The following is an 18,110-nucleotide window of genomic DNA, read 5'->3' as shown; positions in this document are numbered from 1 at the left end:
AGGTGGCAATTCCAGTTGGGCTCTGAGACTGTCACTGTGACTCAGACCTGTGGTGCAGTTCTATTTTTCCAGTCATGTTCAAACAAGAGGATTAAGAAGCAGGCATAAGAGGAAAGCGCCCAGAGTATTTGCAGTGCGGTGCATCATCCACGGCCCTTGGAGTCACTGGGTAGAGCCGAAGGCCCACTGAAATAAGTTTTGTGCTTTAAGGTTTGCCAAGATAATGTGACCTACCACAGTCGGACATATGTCCTGGGCCTGATCATGGTACATTGAATGCTAACCGAAAGAATGTCTCAAAGAGTGTGGAGGAAGATAGTGTGTTCAGCATGGAACTGAGGCTGGAACATTTCCTCAATACGTGTAACTCCAACCATCTGAGTCCTGACAAGGTAATGACCTATCACTTTTGCCCCACCCAGCCCCTGACACCACAATGCCACGTTGGAACTAAAACAGAACATGGAAAAAGCCAAGGGTGAATTCTTTGGCCATGAAATTGTCTCCTTTAATGGCGCACTGTCATGATGATGAGTGATTGGAGGAGAGTGAGGGCTCACTATCACATGTGACATTCTGATTATGTGAACACTGAAGGAAATGCAAAGTGCATTGAAGCCAAATAATCCTCGATTGTGAAGACCCTTTAATCTCTTGTGAATCATCTCTCCAAAACAAAGCAAGATGCAAAATGTCTGCAATGATAGATGTTGGACCTAGAAGTGATGGACAAAGCCAACGGTCCCAGCAACTTAAATACTGTGCAGTGGCCACTGTCATTTATCTAGAAAATAAAGTATAGAATCTGGAAAATGAAGCAATAATAGTGAGTGTCAAAGTCATAAGATAATCAACCCCGGTCTTGGTGAGGTACTCAGATCAGAGGAACATGTTTTTTTCAGCACAGTGGTCTTCGAGGGGATGCTGTAATATCCGCTGTCAGTAGTGACAGCGGTGTGTTTGCCTACAAGAGCTTTTCCACTCTACACTCCCTAAGGTAAGCAGCGTCACAATTGCAGTAGCAACGGAAGTGTTGCTATGTCAGCGGGATTGAGCAATTTGCAACAGAGAGTTTGCATCACTAAAACAACATCTAAAAAGAGAGATTTTGGGTTAGATGGGTCCAGTGTCCATATCTTTTCAGACTTAAGCTATACTGCTTCAGTGCATACACAACAGTTACAGTTGGTTGAAAGTTATTCTCGACCTTTAGTAAGGAGGCCTCGCCATGGGTCTTAGTGCGATTAAGCATTGACGACAGAGGTATTATGCATATGTGCTGGAGCCTCATATGTGTCCCTGGAATACTTGAACTCTGTGAAGAAGTCCAGTGATGGTGTTTTGTGAGGGGTACTGCATAGGCTTGTTGGTGTACAGTAATGTAGGGCCAATACCCCTTCTGTTCATTGTGCTTCAGTCCTCTACTGCTGCCAGGAAGACAATCAAGGGAACCCTGTCACTTAGTAAAGCATTTGGAGACGTTTATTTAAACTTTTGAGTTTTATTCTTCACTGAGGTGTATTTGAATTGTGTGTTTGCCTCTGCTTGTAACCCGCCCGTAGCCCCACACGACATCAGGAGGATTTTAAAGGAAGCACTGTTTATATAACATATTCTTAAACACGCGCTATGCTATCAGAAAGTGGTGTGTCATTCTTATGACAGCGCATTATCAATGTTTGGATTTGGATTGTTGACTCCCTCTTTTGTGTTTTCAATTAGAACAATAAAAATGTAAAGCTAACTTCTAAAACATAACATCAGACCTCAGCAGCAAATACAATGAGCTACCTTAGGAGCTGGTGTAATTTATCCTCTAGCAGTGTTTACAGTAAGACGTCAGTTTGTTGGACTACTCCATCAACTATTCTCTGAGGAGCGACCATCTGGTGAATGGATCTTGTGCTTGAGATGTAATAGGAACAAAGACAGTTTTCTTGCTTCCCGTGAACGACCTGCTTCATAGAGGATGGGATTGGAATTGGCATAGAGTTCGGGCTCTGTCATCAAAAGTACAAGTATCACAGAAGGAGACAGCAGATGGTATTCATGGAACCTGGGCCCTTATAACAGAAGTGTCCAGGGGGTGCAACGGGTGTTTGTGCCCACTTTTTCTGCCCCTGCGACATATTGGTATTACAGAAGGGGCCGCAGACGTCTGTGCATTCCCTTCTGCAATACAGATAGTGCTGGCGCACATGTTGCATCAGTACTATCTTTGAAGGGTATTCACTCATTTGCATGGGGGCGTGGCCCCATGCAAATGAGGGCATCTGTTTACATCTGCACCTGCCCCGTGTTTTCGACATGGGTGCAGAGGTACAGAAGTTGTCTGGAGGCACACTGAAAGTGTTCCACAAAAAGGTGGTGCACTGTCAGTGCACACCCTAATGGCAGCCCCCTGGAGGTGGTCAAAAAGGTCCTATGCAACTCTCAGACATCCCCTTGCTAGCGCGTGCAAGGGGATCTCTCTCCCTACTTAAAAGTGCAGGCAGGTACCACCTGCACAGTGAAACACAGAGCAGCTTTGAAGCAGCCGCTCCGTATTTAACTTAAATGCGCTGCCTCCAGTGCAGCACAATCTTGCAGCTGCCTTGAGGGCATCGCATTCAACCAAATAGGGCACACTTTCCCTGTTTGTGCATGACGCACTTGTTTTAAGGTGCACCATGGCACAAACAGAGAATGTGTGCCATACAAGTGGCCCCTGGTAGTGAAGTAGGGCCCCTGGTAGTGAAGAGGTAGTTTTGGAGGAGGCATTGTAAAGAAGGTGGTGCACATCCTGCACACACTGAACCTGATATTTATGTGCAGTGCACTTTTACCACAAAAACCTGATATTGACAAGCCTGCAAATGTTGTAGTATCTGAGAACTCAGTGGTTGTCCACGGAATTCATTAAGGATAGCCACTTTCTACACCATGCCATTTCTTTCTAGACTAGTGCGTGCTTAAAGCTTGCATTTTGTCCTCCACTATTCCACCGGTGCAGCATTTCCCTAATCCATCATTCACTGCCCGCAACCAAAAGCATGGGCACTGGAAGCAAAGGTATGGGGAGTGCTGCACAAACCCAATATAACCTTCTGGAGTTCAGAAAGAGAATCGATAAAGATGCATTACATTTTGATTTCATCTTGTCACATCTGCAGTGCATTCAAAGACAATCACATTTCATGTTATGTCTTTTTCAGATTGCTGTTTATTCTTTTAACATGAAGACTGGTGTACTTTTCTTTCCCTGACCGCAAAATGTGAGCATTTTATAAAGTGAACTATGTGACAATCTTGCTGGGGTGTGAAAGGAAAGGCTGTAGGATGTAAATTTTTTCTAACTTAACAAAATTTAAATTCCTAAAAATTAACTCTACAAATTATTCAAAATATATCAAAAGTTAGCAAAGCACAAACGAAGGATGATGGAAACATAGATTTTAATACGATCAAACAAATCAAGGCACTTTACTTGGTGATGTGCAAATGGTAAATATTTGTGAAACCTGATTTTCACATTATGATTTGTGTGCTATATAGTTTTATCAGTAAAACTGCATTTCTTTACAATTTTAGTGGCGATTTCAATGGAAAATATACTGTCTGTAAATGACTGTGTGCTACCACACCATGGTTTAGTAATATATGTGTGACAGTGTGCTTCAGACTGTACCACCATCTATATACTGCACCGTTACTATTCTTCTGCTGAATGAACAAACTAATTAGCTACAATTGTCCTTAGTGTGATGCTTGAATTTGTTTCAGTCTCTATGACTTCAGTGATGTAACATTGATGACAGCACCCCCACTGTGAAGACTATTCTAGTACCAATGACCAGAAGCTGTAACATCTCTTAACATTTTACAAGCCGACCAGATGAACTTCTGCATTTTGCATTCTGGTGTCCTTTTTATTTCTCTCCTGTACCATTTGTAAAGCTGACTTCTTCCTCTGTTTTTTTCCTCTCAGTTGGCCTCATTTTTAGTATTCCTTAAAATTGGGCCCTCCTTTACCACTCTCTACGGGTGGATTGTCTTTCTATGCCATTCCTCAAAGTTTGCCCTTTATGTACCATTCCCTGAAGCTGTTTTATCACAGTGCCATCTGCTAAGGCTTATTTTACCAGTCCCTAAGATTGATCTGTCTTGTACATTTCTCCAAAGTCGGACTTTCCTTTTGTTCTATATCCCGCAGTTAATTTCTCTCATTTTCCATCCCTAAAGTCAATCTTTACTGTTTCATTTTGTAACACTAGCCTCTCCTTCTTTACCGCAGATGTGGATGAGTGCAGCATGAACCGAGGAGGATGCAAGTTTGGTTGTTTGAACTCCCCCGGGAGCTATGAGTGTACCTGTCCTCCTGGCTACAGGCTGCATTGGAACCAGAAGGACTGCATCGGTGGGTAAGACTGTACCAATCTGCTCCTTGTGGGCATTATTCAAATGCCGAAAAAACAAACTGCTGAAAGATAGTCTTAACCTCTAATTTACTCGTCCATTCCCTAATACACCCTAGAGATGTGTCACTTATCAACCAGTCATTGAAGTCCCTCCTCTTTGCCTTAGGAGAAACCTGGACAGCTGCACTCAGTTTCAGTTATGCTTGTGTTAATGTTTCTCCTGTTGTACCTTATTTCAGAGCTTGTGAAGTGCCTTTCGAATACAAGACCCCATCGAGCTACCCTGACCTGCAACAAGAATGGGAAGAAGGACAGCTGCTCCCTGACATGCACCTCCAAAGCTCGATTCCAGCCAGGTAAGAGAAGTGTAGTGTTAGGACACACTGCTGCTTTTGTGGAATGTCTTATTTTATGACTCTTCCTTTTAGCTTTCTTTTCCAGCTTTCTCAGTCTCTCACCTAGAGAATCTCTCATTCTCTATTACTCATTTTCTTTTGCCCTCCGACTCTCATTTCACACTCTTCAGCTCACGCTGTCCTTGAGCCTTTATTGTTCCTTCTATACTTCTCCCCCAAGCCATTCTGCCTCCACCCCCTGTACATATATGGTACTGTAAAGGTTGATCTGTGTATCACTCTCCATCAGTAACTCTTTTACTCCATCTCACACTGTCTCTCATCGTGTCACTGTTTCTCAGTTTGTAAGTCTTACTGCCATTCACCTACTAGCTCTAACTTTTTTTGTGCCTCTGAAGCTCTCTCACTGCTTTTGACTCCTGCCGGCCCTATGTGTTCTATGCAACTCCCACTATTTTTGCACCTCTTGCTCCATTCTGATTATTAGCCTTTAACCCTTACTTTTTCTTTCATCAATACCTTGTAACCTAAAGTCCTCAAGTTTTCTTCCTTTCCAGTTGAACCTCAGTGTACCTTTCAATTTCTTCTCTCAGCCTTCAGGTGCCAACTTGTGTGAGCTTCCGGCTGCCTCTCGGGCTCCTTTTCAGTCTCCATAAATGGCTCTGTTGCTACTTTTTTCTAGTCCCCAGTTAATTTTCTGTCAGCTTCCTACATTTACTCGCAGTCCTTTGCTCTTTTTTCTCAAATCCTCTTGCCATTTTTTCTGGTCTGTGCTCTCTTGCCCGCAATATCTCAAATGCACACTACAAACACTCTCATTTTACATTTAGCACTTCTTTCATTCTACAAATTTCATGGCCATCTTAAGTCAAAAAATCCTATGTTTCACGATCTCACTCAACTTTCAGGTACAAGTCTCACTCTCAACCTCATCCTCCCACACAGCCTTCAGCCCTCATTCTCTCCCTGTCTTTAATACCAGAATTCTCAATTTTCACATGTGTAACCTCTACTCTCATCATAATTCTTTGATGTCTCAGTATGCCAGGGTCTCCATATGCCACCCTTTATCACTTGACTCAAACTTCAGACCTCATCTCAGAAATGTTATGTATTATGAGTCCTTTGGCATTTACATACTAGTGCGACCAGACCATTCCGCTTTCTGATGGAGATGAAGTTGATGTTTAAAATACTGTTTTTCAGAATCAGAAAACAGCTACACTGTGAGCTGCGGCACACCATTAATGAGGCAGGGAACCCCACAAAAGAATAGCAGCAGTACTCATCACTGCATTGGTAAGTCAGGTTAATGTTCTGTTTGCCACCCTCTCTCACTTACCCTTGGACGTGAACAGATTCTAATATTGGGGATGGTGTAAGACGTGTTTCCCTTTTCCAACAGGAAAATGCTCTGTTCTGTTTGAAAAGACATTTGTTGTACATTGGTACATATCTTACATTCTTTGTCTCCTTTTTTCTTGCAAGTGACATTTGCATTTGTTTTTCAACTTGTGACGGTCCCAGGTCTCCTTTTTTCTGGCTACCTCATTTGAGCACTGATTAATGCCCCTCTTGTCACAGCTTGCTAATTCCTTCAACAGCCATTATACCTAGGCTAAATTGTCATTTGCAAGAAGGTGCACTTATTAGGTATTCATTTTATGTCCCTATCTGTAACAGCTATTGTAAGTTCACTGATTCCTGTCTCAATGCTTATCTTAGCCCTGATGCATTTATTTCTGGGTTTCTGCAAATTCCATATTTGTGCATAGGTTAATACCCCCTTCTGACACTGCCCCACTCCTCCTAACCACCTGATTGACCCCTGTACCCACATTGTCATTTCCTCAGTAATGCCCTTTGGAAGGAAGTCATACCATCCATGCATGATTAGCTAACAACCATGACATGTTTTGGGACGTTCAAATACTTTCCCTTACCAGATTACCAGTCTCCTCTAGTTAGAAACCTTATTTCAGGTTTAAAGAAAAGTGCAGAAAGTCAGCTCATGCCTTTCCAGTTTAAGAACGTTTCTGATAGAATAGGCCTTCCCATAAAAAAAACACAATTTTAGGCTACAGTGAACATGTCAAGCTGGAGAAAAACATATAAAGCTTCTGAAATATCACCAGCATGTCTTGCATATCAAATAAAGACAGAGGGTATCATTCAAAGTTTTGTGGATTTGTGACATCTGGCATATTGCTGCAGATATCCCATCAACCAAACTCATATTCTCCTATCTTATTTAGAGTCGAGGGAAGAGCCATGGGTACAACTGCAGAGCCCCACTCTGGCTGTGCTGGCACACTCCTTTAACCAATAGCCACACTGCCTCTTGTCATCCACTCTGTGGAGGTTGGTCATTCTGTCATACAATTTTCCCGTTCAGACAGCTTCTAAAAGCTGTGTGGACCGAGAACCCTGGAAACACACAAAAAAGTCCCACTGTGTCAGGGACCTTTCTTTTTTTGCTCTTCAGTGAAAATCTCTGGCTTTAAGGGTTTGTTTCTGAATAGCAAGAAACTTTGTTTGAGCAGGAATATTTGGAATGGTAACTCTTCTGAAGGCACCGAGATCTCTCCCTCCCTGGCAGAGAACATTACTTTGTTGATTTTGGTGGACTGGCAGTCCATCTACCATACTCTAAGTAAGGTACAAAGGTCCTCAATTTGACATTGGCGGTCTTTTACAAAGACCACCAATGTTGCGCCCGCCAAATGACCGCCAGTGTTGGCGGTCTTCAGACCGCCATATTATGGCTGCTGGCTGCTCTCCACCACTATTAGGCCGGGAAGCAGCCAGCAGCTATACTGGCGGTCGGCGGTGTAGTGGAGGTTGCTTCACCGCCACCGACAGGTCAATACAACACCGCCTGCCGTATTACATCACTGTAAACGGTGTGGCGGTGTTGTGGTTACGGGGCTCTGACGGAGGAGCAAGCGCCATGGACCCTGTTCCCTCCCAGACGACCACTAGGTGAGGTGATCGACCAACAGGGGGGGGTGATGAGTGTTGTGTGTGTGAATGGGGGGTGTGTTTGTGTGAATGGAAGGGGGTGGGGGGGTGTTGTGTGTGTTTGTGTGCGTCTATATGCAAGTATATGTGTGCTTGTGTGAATGCATGTATGCGGGGGTGTTGTGGCCATGTGTGCATGTGTGTGCGAATGAGTGTGGGTGTATGTGTGCGTGTATGTATGTATGTGTGATGTGTGCCTGCGTGGATGTACAGAGGGTGGGGGGTTCAGAATGGGGATCAGAGGGGCAGGGGGGGTTCAGAATGGGGATCGGGGAGGAGGGGGTGTCACTGCTTGGGGGTGGGGGGACTTCTGATGGGGTCGGGGTGGGGTTAGTGTCCTACATTGATGGGGGCTTGGGGAGTCCTGCAGTGGTTGACAGGAATGAGTATTCCTGTCGTCAGTATCGTTACCGCCAGGGATTCTGTGGCAGGGCTGCCACCACGGAATCCCTGGCAGTAAGAATACTCATAATGCAGCAGGCGGTGTTAGGTGGACCGCTGAGGTCGAAGGTGGTCAACCTTTGGCCAGGCGGTCCTACCCCCCTGGCGGGACAGCTGGTGAACTGGCTGCAGCACAGCCAGTTCACTACCGTTGTCATAATTTGGCGGTCCTGCAATGCCACACTGTCGGCGGTCTGGCTGCCACCCCGGCGTGGTGGACCAGGACTGCCACGGTCATAATGACCCCCATAGTCTGTAATTTTAGAGGAGCTCAGTGCTGTTGTAGGAACTGATCCATCCCTTGCTCTGCACTCTCAGACAAGGAAGGTCATAAATAAGATATCCTGGGCAAAGTGTTCAACCTTCTCGCAATATTATGATTACTAATTTGTTGCAAGATATGACCAGCAACTGTGGCACAGCATTTACCCTTTCCTAGATCACTTGCAAGAAGAGGATTTAAGCTCAGTCAAGCCTTATAGAGGGAGAGTAAGCTTCCTTTAGTGGATTCGACTTCCATGTTTTTTCTGCTAGATTGATAATGCTGCAGACCTATGAGAATACGATTCGCTTAAGAGCAACTCATTTGGGCCAAACGTCCAGGCAAAGATAACTGGTATGCCTTTTGATGATGAAAAGGTGTTTGGCAGAGATCGATGTAGCACTATTAAGATGGTTACAATTATTGCTGGATCATGTGGGTTACAGCATTGCCAGATTTTTCAGAATACAGACATCATTCTCAGCAGAGGGGCTATTTCAACTAGGAGTCAATTTCGATTTTACAGGCACATTTACTGTGGTATTTATTCCTACAGCCACCCCATCAATTTGGGGAATGAATACCTACATTGAAATCAACCACTAAAAGGCAACATTGCACCACACAACAGATTACTTCTGTGGGCATCCGATCCTTCACTGTAAAAGAAAGGCTTACCTATCTAAAGAAATGGGATAAAGTCCCACACCTTAATCTGTCATATTTAATCCCAATCAAAAGTCTCAAGAGACTCATTCATGCATTGAACCTCTGCAGTTCCTGGTGAAGCTCAGCTACACTTGCAGTGAATTCAGGTCAACCAAAAACAAGAGGATGACAGAGTTATCATGCCTCTTCTGAGGAAAGCATTAACTTGGTGGCAAGACACAAGAAACATTTTTGCAGGCCAAATTCAGGTTCTAACAAATTTACGGCTGCTCACAACAACAGCTGTTTCCCTCACAGTGTGGAAAGTTCAAATGAAGAGCTTGGATGTCAGTGAATTGGTGCCGTTGGCTGACACCAGCCTACACATCAGCTTGCTGTAGTTCAGGAATGTTTGGCTTACCCTCAAAGCATTTTGTTCATTAGTGCATAATTCCCAGGTTTTGTCTGCACAAACAAGGTGGAACAAGATTAGATCTTCTGTCACCAGTACCCCAAAATGAGTTCTGAATTCCAAAGTGGTTATGTCAGTCAAGCATCCACCAGGGATAGCATGTTTGTGCAGATGATCTCAGCAGAGAGCGTACAACAACTCCTGAGTGGAACCTGGACAACAAACAACTGCCAGTATTCTTACGGTGATGAGGAACTCCACATTTTGATCTTTTCACAACCAAGGAGGACATCAAGTTTTCTCTGTTCATCAGAAGATGGAATTTGCAGGAATTATTTGAGAAAGAAGCCTTTCCCCCCGAAGTGGGACAGTTTCACCAATCATCTGATCACCAGGATCCTGAATAAAACGAAAGGGGAGACAGAATTATCCAGCAGCAATTGTGGAAGATAGCCTTTTTGGTTACTATGACCACTGTCAGAAGAGTGAGTGAAATACACACGTTTAATGTATTAGAGCCGTTGATAAAGAGAAGATAGAAAGAAATATTTGGAACCGAAGGAGTTGATGACAAGTATTACCAAGAGAAGTCACTCAATCCCGTGACTCCAAATGCTTCTTTGTAGAAGAATAACCGGACCAAACACTGGATGGCAGGAGTATGCAGAGCATGTAAATCTACAGCAGTATATGCCACAAAAAGATGCTTACTGGGTAAGTAACAATTTCCTTATGTTTCTGCAGGAATAAGGTGACTCAAATACAATGCAAGATAATGAATGATCAAGTTACATTACCCACCTTTCTTCCACAACAAATTTGTTTAACATAAAGAACATTACATTCTCTTGATGTTAAAATATGTTGTGGTGCGGTGAATCCTATTTTCTTAAGCGGAGTCTACTACTGCTACTACTATTTTTTCTAATACTATGTGCAAGGTCTGAAATCAATCATGTAAATCTATAAAAGATCCAATTGTGGAGAAGAAAAATGTTACTTACCTGTAACTCAAGTTGTTCAGCATTGGTACCGATCATCGATTCACTGGTGACCCACCCTTCTTCCCTTTCCTGACGCTCATCAAATGACTAACTTATCACAAGCTTTGACAATCTGACAGTGAGAGCATCTGAGGGAAGTGGAGTTCCATGTCACTTCACTTCACTGGCCTTTCTTCAGCTCTCCTAATGAGCTAGACAAACTACACGTAGTCTATGGATATTTTTAATGTTTTTTGGGTGTATGTGTGCACCTGACTTTGATTACTGCAGATTCCCAGTCTAATGAAAAGAGAAATTGATGGATGTCAATCTATGAAAGATAGTGTTGCTGGAGAATTGTAGTCAATGATACATTACTTTTTATTCATGGGGGTCTCCAGCAAGTAGCTCGTGAGCTAGTAGTAGCGCTTGAGCTACTCTTAAATAGCTCTCCTGTGTGTAGCCCAGCCTACCAAAACTTAAAAGGTTATATTTAAAACAAGCATGTAAACTTGTCTGATGTGGTCAGTATTAAAATTCTAATAGTATACATAGCTCTGGATGATTTTCATCAACCCAAGTTTTTACTACAAAAAAGGTTGGAGACCCCTCAGGCTAACACATGTTGCATCACTTTGTCCATTAAACACTAAGCAGTTGTGCCTAGGCCATACAGTACCAAGTGTCATAATGCCTCTACAATTTTTCATGATTCTCTAGTGCTTAGGGTGACCACCCGTCCGTAAATTTCACGGACTGTCCGTAATTTCACCCTGCTGTCCGTTGTCCGTGATGAAAGCTTTAACGGACGGCATTTGTCCGTAATTTTAGCCTTTCACCTAAAGGGCAACGGAGGCAGGGCGAAATTACGGGCAGAGGAGTTTCCCCAGCTGGGCTGGAAGGCAGGGAGTCTCCTGTGCTCTGAGGGAGGGAGGGGCAGACAGATAAGAAAAGGCATTCTTGCCAGGGGGTCTCCTTCCCTAAAGACATGCAAATGTGTGTAACTGGTAAATCTGCAAATACAAAGGGGCTTGAAAACCTGCATTGACTTTACTAAAAGGAGCCACTTAAAGTTTTCTGGTGGCAAAGATATTTCTTTCAGAGAGGTATTGTAATGGTGTTCCAAGGTGAGCTGTGGAGTGTGTGGTTTTAATGGAGTTTTATAACATTTTTTTAGCACTAGGTATAAACTGTATATTATTCAAATCTGTATTTGAGATGCGTTTTTTTTTTATTTAACCGAAATGTATTTGCGCATTTTGTAGCAGCCTTTATTATGATGTCATTGTATTTTTTACAGTTCTTTCAGGTACTTCGGTACCTCATAGTACTAACAAACATTGGCAAAGCAATAGGTCTCATCTACGAAAGAGTTATTGGCTTTGCTAGTGTGTTTTAGCCATTAGCCATGTTATGCACCAGAGTAGCTGCTGTTCAGCATGGCTTAAAGCTAGTAACATAGTGGTGTGGAGTAGAGTAGAGTAGCATAGGAGCAGTGGCGTAGAGCCCAGTGGTGCAAAGTACAGTGCAGTGGGGTACAGTGCAGTTGTTTAGAGTGCGTTAGCGTAGAGTGCAGTGGTTTAGAGTGGAGTGGCGTGGGACAGAGTAGAGTGGCATAGAGTGCAGTGAAGTAGAGTGGCATACAATAGAGTGGCAGAGAGAGCAGTAGTTGTAGAGTGGTGCAGTGGCATAGATTGCAGAGTAGACTCACGTTGCAGGGAGTGCAGTGGTGTAGTGTAGAGTGGTGCAGAGTAGGGCAAAGTGCTGTAGAGTGGAGTGATGCAGAGTAGAGTGGCATAGAGTGCAGTGGCATAGAATGCAGTAGTACATAGTACATTGGTGTATAGTACGGTGGTGGAGAGTGCAACACTGCAGAGTAGAGTGTCAGTGCAGTGATATTTTGTGGAGTAGAGTGGCACAGAGCAGTGGCGTAGAGTACAGTGGTACAGAGTAGAGGGCAGTGGCGTGCAGTTGTTTAGAGTGCATTGGCACAGAGTGCAGTGGAGTAGAGTGGCATACAATAGAGTAGCAGAGAGTGCAGTAATGCAGAGTGGTTCAGTGTCATAGAGTGCAGAGTAGGCTCATGTGGCATAGAGTGTAGTGGTGTAGAGTAGTGCAGAGTGAACTATTGTAGAGTGGTGTAGAGTATAGTGCCTAGAGTGCAGTGGCATAGAGTAGAGTGGTGTAGAGTGCAGAGTTGCAGAGTAGAGTGTCAGTGCAGTGGTGTAGAGTGGTACAGAGAACAGTGGCATAGAGTACAGTGGTGCAGAGTAAAGGGCAGTGCAGTTGTTTAGAGTACACTGGTGTAGAGTGCAGTTGCATAGAGTGGCATTGGGCAGAGTAGAGTGGCATAGAATGCAGTGGAATAGAGTATATTGGTGCAAAATGCAGTAGTACAGAGCAGAGTGGTGTAGAGTATAGTGGCGGCCAGAGCAATGTTGCAGAGTGTCAGCTTGCAGTGGTGTAGAGTGCATTGAACTAGAGTGCAGTGGTCAGAGTGGTATAGAGTACAGTGGCGTAGAATAGATTGTTTCAGAGTAGAGTGCAGTTGCATAGAGTGGAGAGGTGCAGGGTAGGGTGCAGTGGCATAGAATGCAGTGGCACAGCTGCAGTGGCATAAAGTAGATTATTTCACAGTAGAGTGAGGTGGCTTAGAGTGGAGAAGTGCAGGTTAGAGTGGAGTTGCATAAAGTGGCATAGAGTGTGATGGCATAGAGTAAAGTAGTGTAGAGTGCCGTGGCATAGAGTGCAGAGGTGCAGAGTAGATTAGAGTGATGTACAGTGTATTGATGTAGAGTGCAGGGGCGTAGAGTTGAATGTTAAAGAGTAAAGTGCATTAGCATAGAGTGTATTAGCTTAGAGTGCAGTGGCGTACAGTGCAGCGTTGCAGAGTGGCAGAGAGTGGAGTTGTGCGGATTAGATTTGTGTTGCCTAGACTGGAGTGTTATGGCGTGCAGACGAGCAGAGCGCATTGGTGTAGAGAGGCGTAAAGTGCAGTGGCTTAGAGTAGAGTAGTACAGAGTAAAGTAGAGAGGCATTGTGTGAAGTAGCATAGAGAGCAGTGGCATAATGTGGAGTGGTTCCGAATGGAGAAGAGTGCAGTGGCATGGAGTGGCGTAAAGTGGAGTGATACAGAGTAGGGTGCAGTGGTGTGGAGTGGTGCAGAGCAGAGTGGAGTGGAGCATGCATGGTGTGGTAACACACTGCCATTACAGACAAAACATTTTTGATTGAAATGACCATTACATTTGCACAGATATACAGTTTTTCAAATCAAACTATATTGTGCAGAGACAATGATGTGTGGAAATTGCATCACCTAATTCAATGATTTGTTTTAAGCATGTAAAGGTATTTGTTTCCAGCACAGTTCAGAATTAACAAAAATGTGCTTGATTTGTACTTCTAATTCTGATATATTCTGAAGTCTATTTAAATGTTGTCATGTGATAGAAAAAACTCTTTTCGAACCCCAGTATCCAGCAAGATTGTCGCATAAATCCTCTCACTTTGAAGTCAGAGAAAGGAAAGGAAACACTAAGTTCCCACCGAAGACAGAGCCTGACATTTGACTTTGTTCTTTGAATGCACAGCAAATATGATAAGATAAGAACAAGATTTACAGGCCTGTTTACAGAAAGGGAGCACTCGGCAGGATACTGTAAATAAGGTTTTGGCAAGAGAAGGGAGGAATTCAAGCTGCATAGCCTAAAACAAATAAAGCCAGCAAATTGAAAGCAACAAATTGTGAGTTACAAACCACAAGGCCAATGGCAAGCAACAGGCAGAATGCATTCACAAGGAAGCACTATGAATTTACTTAAAGTGACAGCTGTGGGATACTTTGTGGGGAAAGTCCAGTATTTTAGTCCATATCTTGCAGAGGTTTGGTACATCAATCACCCAGGTAGTATGACAAGAAGACCTGGAGTGGTTTCCATGTTTCAGGATAGGTCTGTACACCCATTCCATCAGTTTGCCACCATTTCCTATGGTGCAGAGCTTCTGGCACACCTCTTGTAGGGTTAGTGCTAGGTAGCAGACATGAAATAGGGCATTTAATGATTATTTAAGGTGGTTGTAAGTAAGGAGTTGACCGGGGTGAAGATGGTAGTCTGCCACAAGGGTTTGGAAATTTAGTAGCTCTCTGTTCAGAAACAAAGTCCCCAATTTTAAGACACCTGCAACATGCCACTGATGGAGTTGCTCTGAGCACAGCCATCCTGTGCGAGTGGGAAGGCTTAGCAAAGGTAGTGCAGGAGCATAGGGTTTCTTTGTGTCAGTGAGTTTACAGGTTCTGACAAGGCAAGAGAAAGCCATGCATGATAACCCCGGATGGTGATCCATAGAATGGTCAGTAGGAAACGATGAGCAGTGCATTAAGCCTTCCTTAAAAGTCTTTACTGGTAAACCCCATCTCATGCAGGGAGGTGGGCAGAAAGCCAGTGAGCCACCCATTGGACTTCTGCAGCTGAATAAAAGCATTCTAAGTCCAGAAGATCTAATCCACCCGCAGTCACAGTTAGCTTTAGAGTGGAAAGAGCTCCCGATGACGCCGCAGCGACCAAATCAGATGTGTGGCCTGTCTGAAGAAGGAATGAAGGACGAGCAGGGGAAGGTTTGCAAAATAATACTATCATTGGGGTAGCACACCATCTTCGCTAGTGCCACATGGCCTCTACAGAAAGCAGAAGAGAAGACCAAAAAGCAAACTGGGCTTGGAGGGAACGTTCGCTCTGCCGAGATTTTCATCCTGGAAATCAGTGTAAGAATGGTAGATATTAATCATTAGGTATTGAAAGGTAACTGGTTCCCAGTTCAATCTGAGATCTAATTGTGTATGAAGGCGAAAACAGTGCCATATGTTAAAGAAACACTAATTAAATTTTAAAATTTGTAAATTTTGTTTGTGCAATTTACATCCCAAATATTTTGAAGGTTCTATGTGTACTTGACACTTAGGGATAACCCAGATCTCTAGTTTGGCTTTTGCTCAATTTCAAAACCATATAAAGACATGGACTAAGTGGGCAATTGCCTTGCACAACCTTGCAAGGGGTCTGGCCCCTGCTCACCCTTCACAAGCACTAACAGCAAACCATTGCACCAGAAGAGTTTGCCAAGGTGGATGGGTGTTGATTGTTCAACCACTTGACAGTGCCCCTTCTGTTTCGCTCCTGTGTGCAGACAACTCCCCAGGTACCCAATACCTTCAAATAGTCTTGGTGGACCCATCTTGTCTGATTTTAGGAATTGTCCCACCTTGTTCTTCTCTTCTTTATTTGTCCAGTTGTTAGCAACAACCCTTTGAATTACTTGCTGTGGATCTCCCATTTGATCTCGATTTCATCCTACTCTTTTATTATCTTTGATTGGTAGTCCGGGCTCCCATTTCTGAGATAAATGTAGAGTCCCAAACATACACTCTAGTGCAGTGAGACTACAGACAAGTTATGGCTACATCACATCCTGTCATTAGGTGTGAGACTGTCACCCACACCATCTGCCCTGCCTCTTTAAAAAAAATTAGGTTGAAAGTCCATGGGCGGTTGGGGTAAGCGAGATGTTTTTGTTCAATTTGTTTAAACTAGCATAAGGTTAATTACCTTAATGTTTCCCAAACTGTTTGGCAGGGGTTTTGAAATGTTCAGAAACATAATCTAAATGTTGCTGTTACTTTCTCTTCAGGAAAGATCGGGTAGATTTGGGTAGGGGTGATGGCCTTGCCGTGAAGGGCATTATTTACTACTGAACAAGGACGTAATGTGACACCTGAATGTAGCACACCAGGAGGCAATCACAAAAGGTCCACAGTGAATAAATAGTGCTATGTTAAAAAAGAGTAAATAAATGCACTGACAACATAGTGAGGCATGGCCTCTCTTGCGTGTGTCTGTAAAACTGACGTTTGTTCTTGAATTTTTGTCCTGAATTTTGACCCTTTGTCCTGAATTTTTGTCCTGAATTTTGACCCTTTGTCCTGAATTTTTTACAGTCCTGTCCAGAATTTGGCTCAGTGCCAGGTGGTCACCCTACTTGTGCTGTTTCAGAGTGGTGCTTTCGAAGGAACCTCAGGTCCAATGGATGCATAACAATGAAGGTTTAAAAGACAGTGAAGTCAAAAAGCTATCAAATGATAGGTCAGTCACCATAACTTGACCATATCCGTGCCCTTTCAACTTCTACAGTGCATATGAACAGTGGCCTCAGGACACACACCAATTTGCTAAAGCTCAGAGAAGTCCAGCTGTCCTTCAAAGCTTTCCTAGCACATGTTCCCAACATTACAATTGACGGAGAGTGAGTCAAAATAACCAGATAGAAATCTTTGATCCATCAGCATCTTCAGAGACACTTGGCACCTTGGATATGGCTAGCAAATGTTGCATCATGCTGTCCATGGAAAGGCAAGCAACAAAATGGCATATCACGTAAGCGGAACAAGAACAGTTGTTCATGTAAATGGGAGGTTGTTAAGATTCAATGCAACCCAGATAACGCGTATAGTGAAAGTATTTATAGTGCTTTGGCGCCCTCTGGAGGCAAAGCAGTATACGTACAACCCCAGTTTCTGCGAATGAATTGCTGCGCTTGTGTTCTAAACCGGTGGTTCTTAACCTTTTGACTTCTCTGGCCCACTTTCTCATTACTGGAAGCCGGGGACCCCAGCCTAGACATTGTTCATGATTTGAAACACAAAAAATACAGAAACAAGCATACCGTCAAACACATGCACAAATGTTAACACATTTTGTTTAATTCTGAAAACAATTATAAATAAAAATGTTAATAGAAAGGTTGGAGCTTTTCTAAATTCAGTTGAAGCCACATATCTCCCATACTATATTCCGTTTAATGCACCTGCACTGCTCCCACGAATCAATCTGAGGATACTAATTACATTTTTAGCCTCCAATTTCAAATTCCTTAACATTTACAGTGTGTTTTAAAATTTTCAGTTATATATGTAGGCACTTTATTTATATACATTTTATCAATGTGTTCATATTATTTAACTTTCTAAGCAGTTACAGACCCCCTGAGGAGGCTTCATGGAACCCCATGGGTCCCCGGACCACATGTTGGGAACCACAATTCTAGACAGCACAGACTGGTTCCACAACATCTAAAGAGCCAAAAGGATGTCCATGGTTCTCGCACCAAATGCATTCTTAGCGGTTTTGCATGGCAGTCTCAATGGATACTTTTCAACTTTAATTGAACTGAAATGTCTCCTTTTTAACTCAAAGAGCTTTAGTACCCCAAAACAGCACTCCCGGTTGTCATATCTAATTTAGACCTAAGCATTCTGATCTAAGGGTCAGTTCTCCGCAGATAGCCAATTAAGAAAGCCTGAACTGATATAGCTCAAGGGGCCTCCAATATATCCCTCTAGCAGCTGTGCCCACTGCGAACATGAGCTGTGCAAAAGGGCCTGTGAGGGCCCAGATTTTATTTACAAGACGTCTAATAAAGGGAAGCCGAGGCAGAGGTGGCGTGCTGGCACACCCTTACAAACGCATTTGTATTTGATCTTGTCTACAGAGAGCTCTAGGTTTGATTTGTCAGCGGCCTAATGTGAACAGTACA

General features: G+C 43.5%; 1 protein-coding gene across 7 annotated transcripts in view; it reads left to right on the top strand.

Annotated features, from left to right (window-relative positions):
* SCUBE3 (signal peptide, CUB domain and EGF like domain containing 3) overlaps positions 1-18,110 on the top strand; it is a 993,478-nt gene that overhangs the window by 714,383 nt on the left and 260,985 nt on the right. For all 7 annotated transcript variants that reach the window (XM_069238811.1, XM_069238810.1, XM_069238808.1 and 4 more), the window contains 3 exons: positions 4,274-4,396; positions 4,637-4,753; positions 5,960-6,052. In XM_069238811.1, coding sequence (XP_069094912.1) covers positions 4,274-4,396; positions 4,637-4,753; positions 5,960-6,052 — 333 coding nt within the window. The remainder of the gene's footprint in view (positions 1-4,273; positions 4,397-4,636; positions 4,754-5,959; positions 6,053-18,110) is intronic.

The sequence above is a fragment of the Pleurodeles waltl genome, chromosome 6 (genome assembly GCF_031143425.1).
Source record: "Pleurodeles waltl isolate 20211129_DDA chromosome 6, aPleWal1.hap1.20221129, whole genome shotgun sequence".
Lineage (NCBI taxonomy): Eukaryota > Metazoa > Chordata > Amphibia > Caudata > Salamandridae > Pleurodeles > Pleurodeles waltl.
The sequence above is the reverse complement of the archived record's forward strand: the minus strand, read 5'-3'. Positions and strand labels throughout refer to the sequence as shown.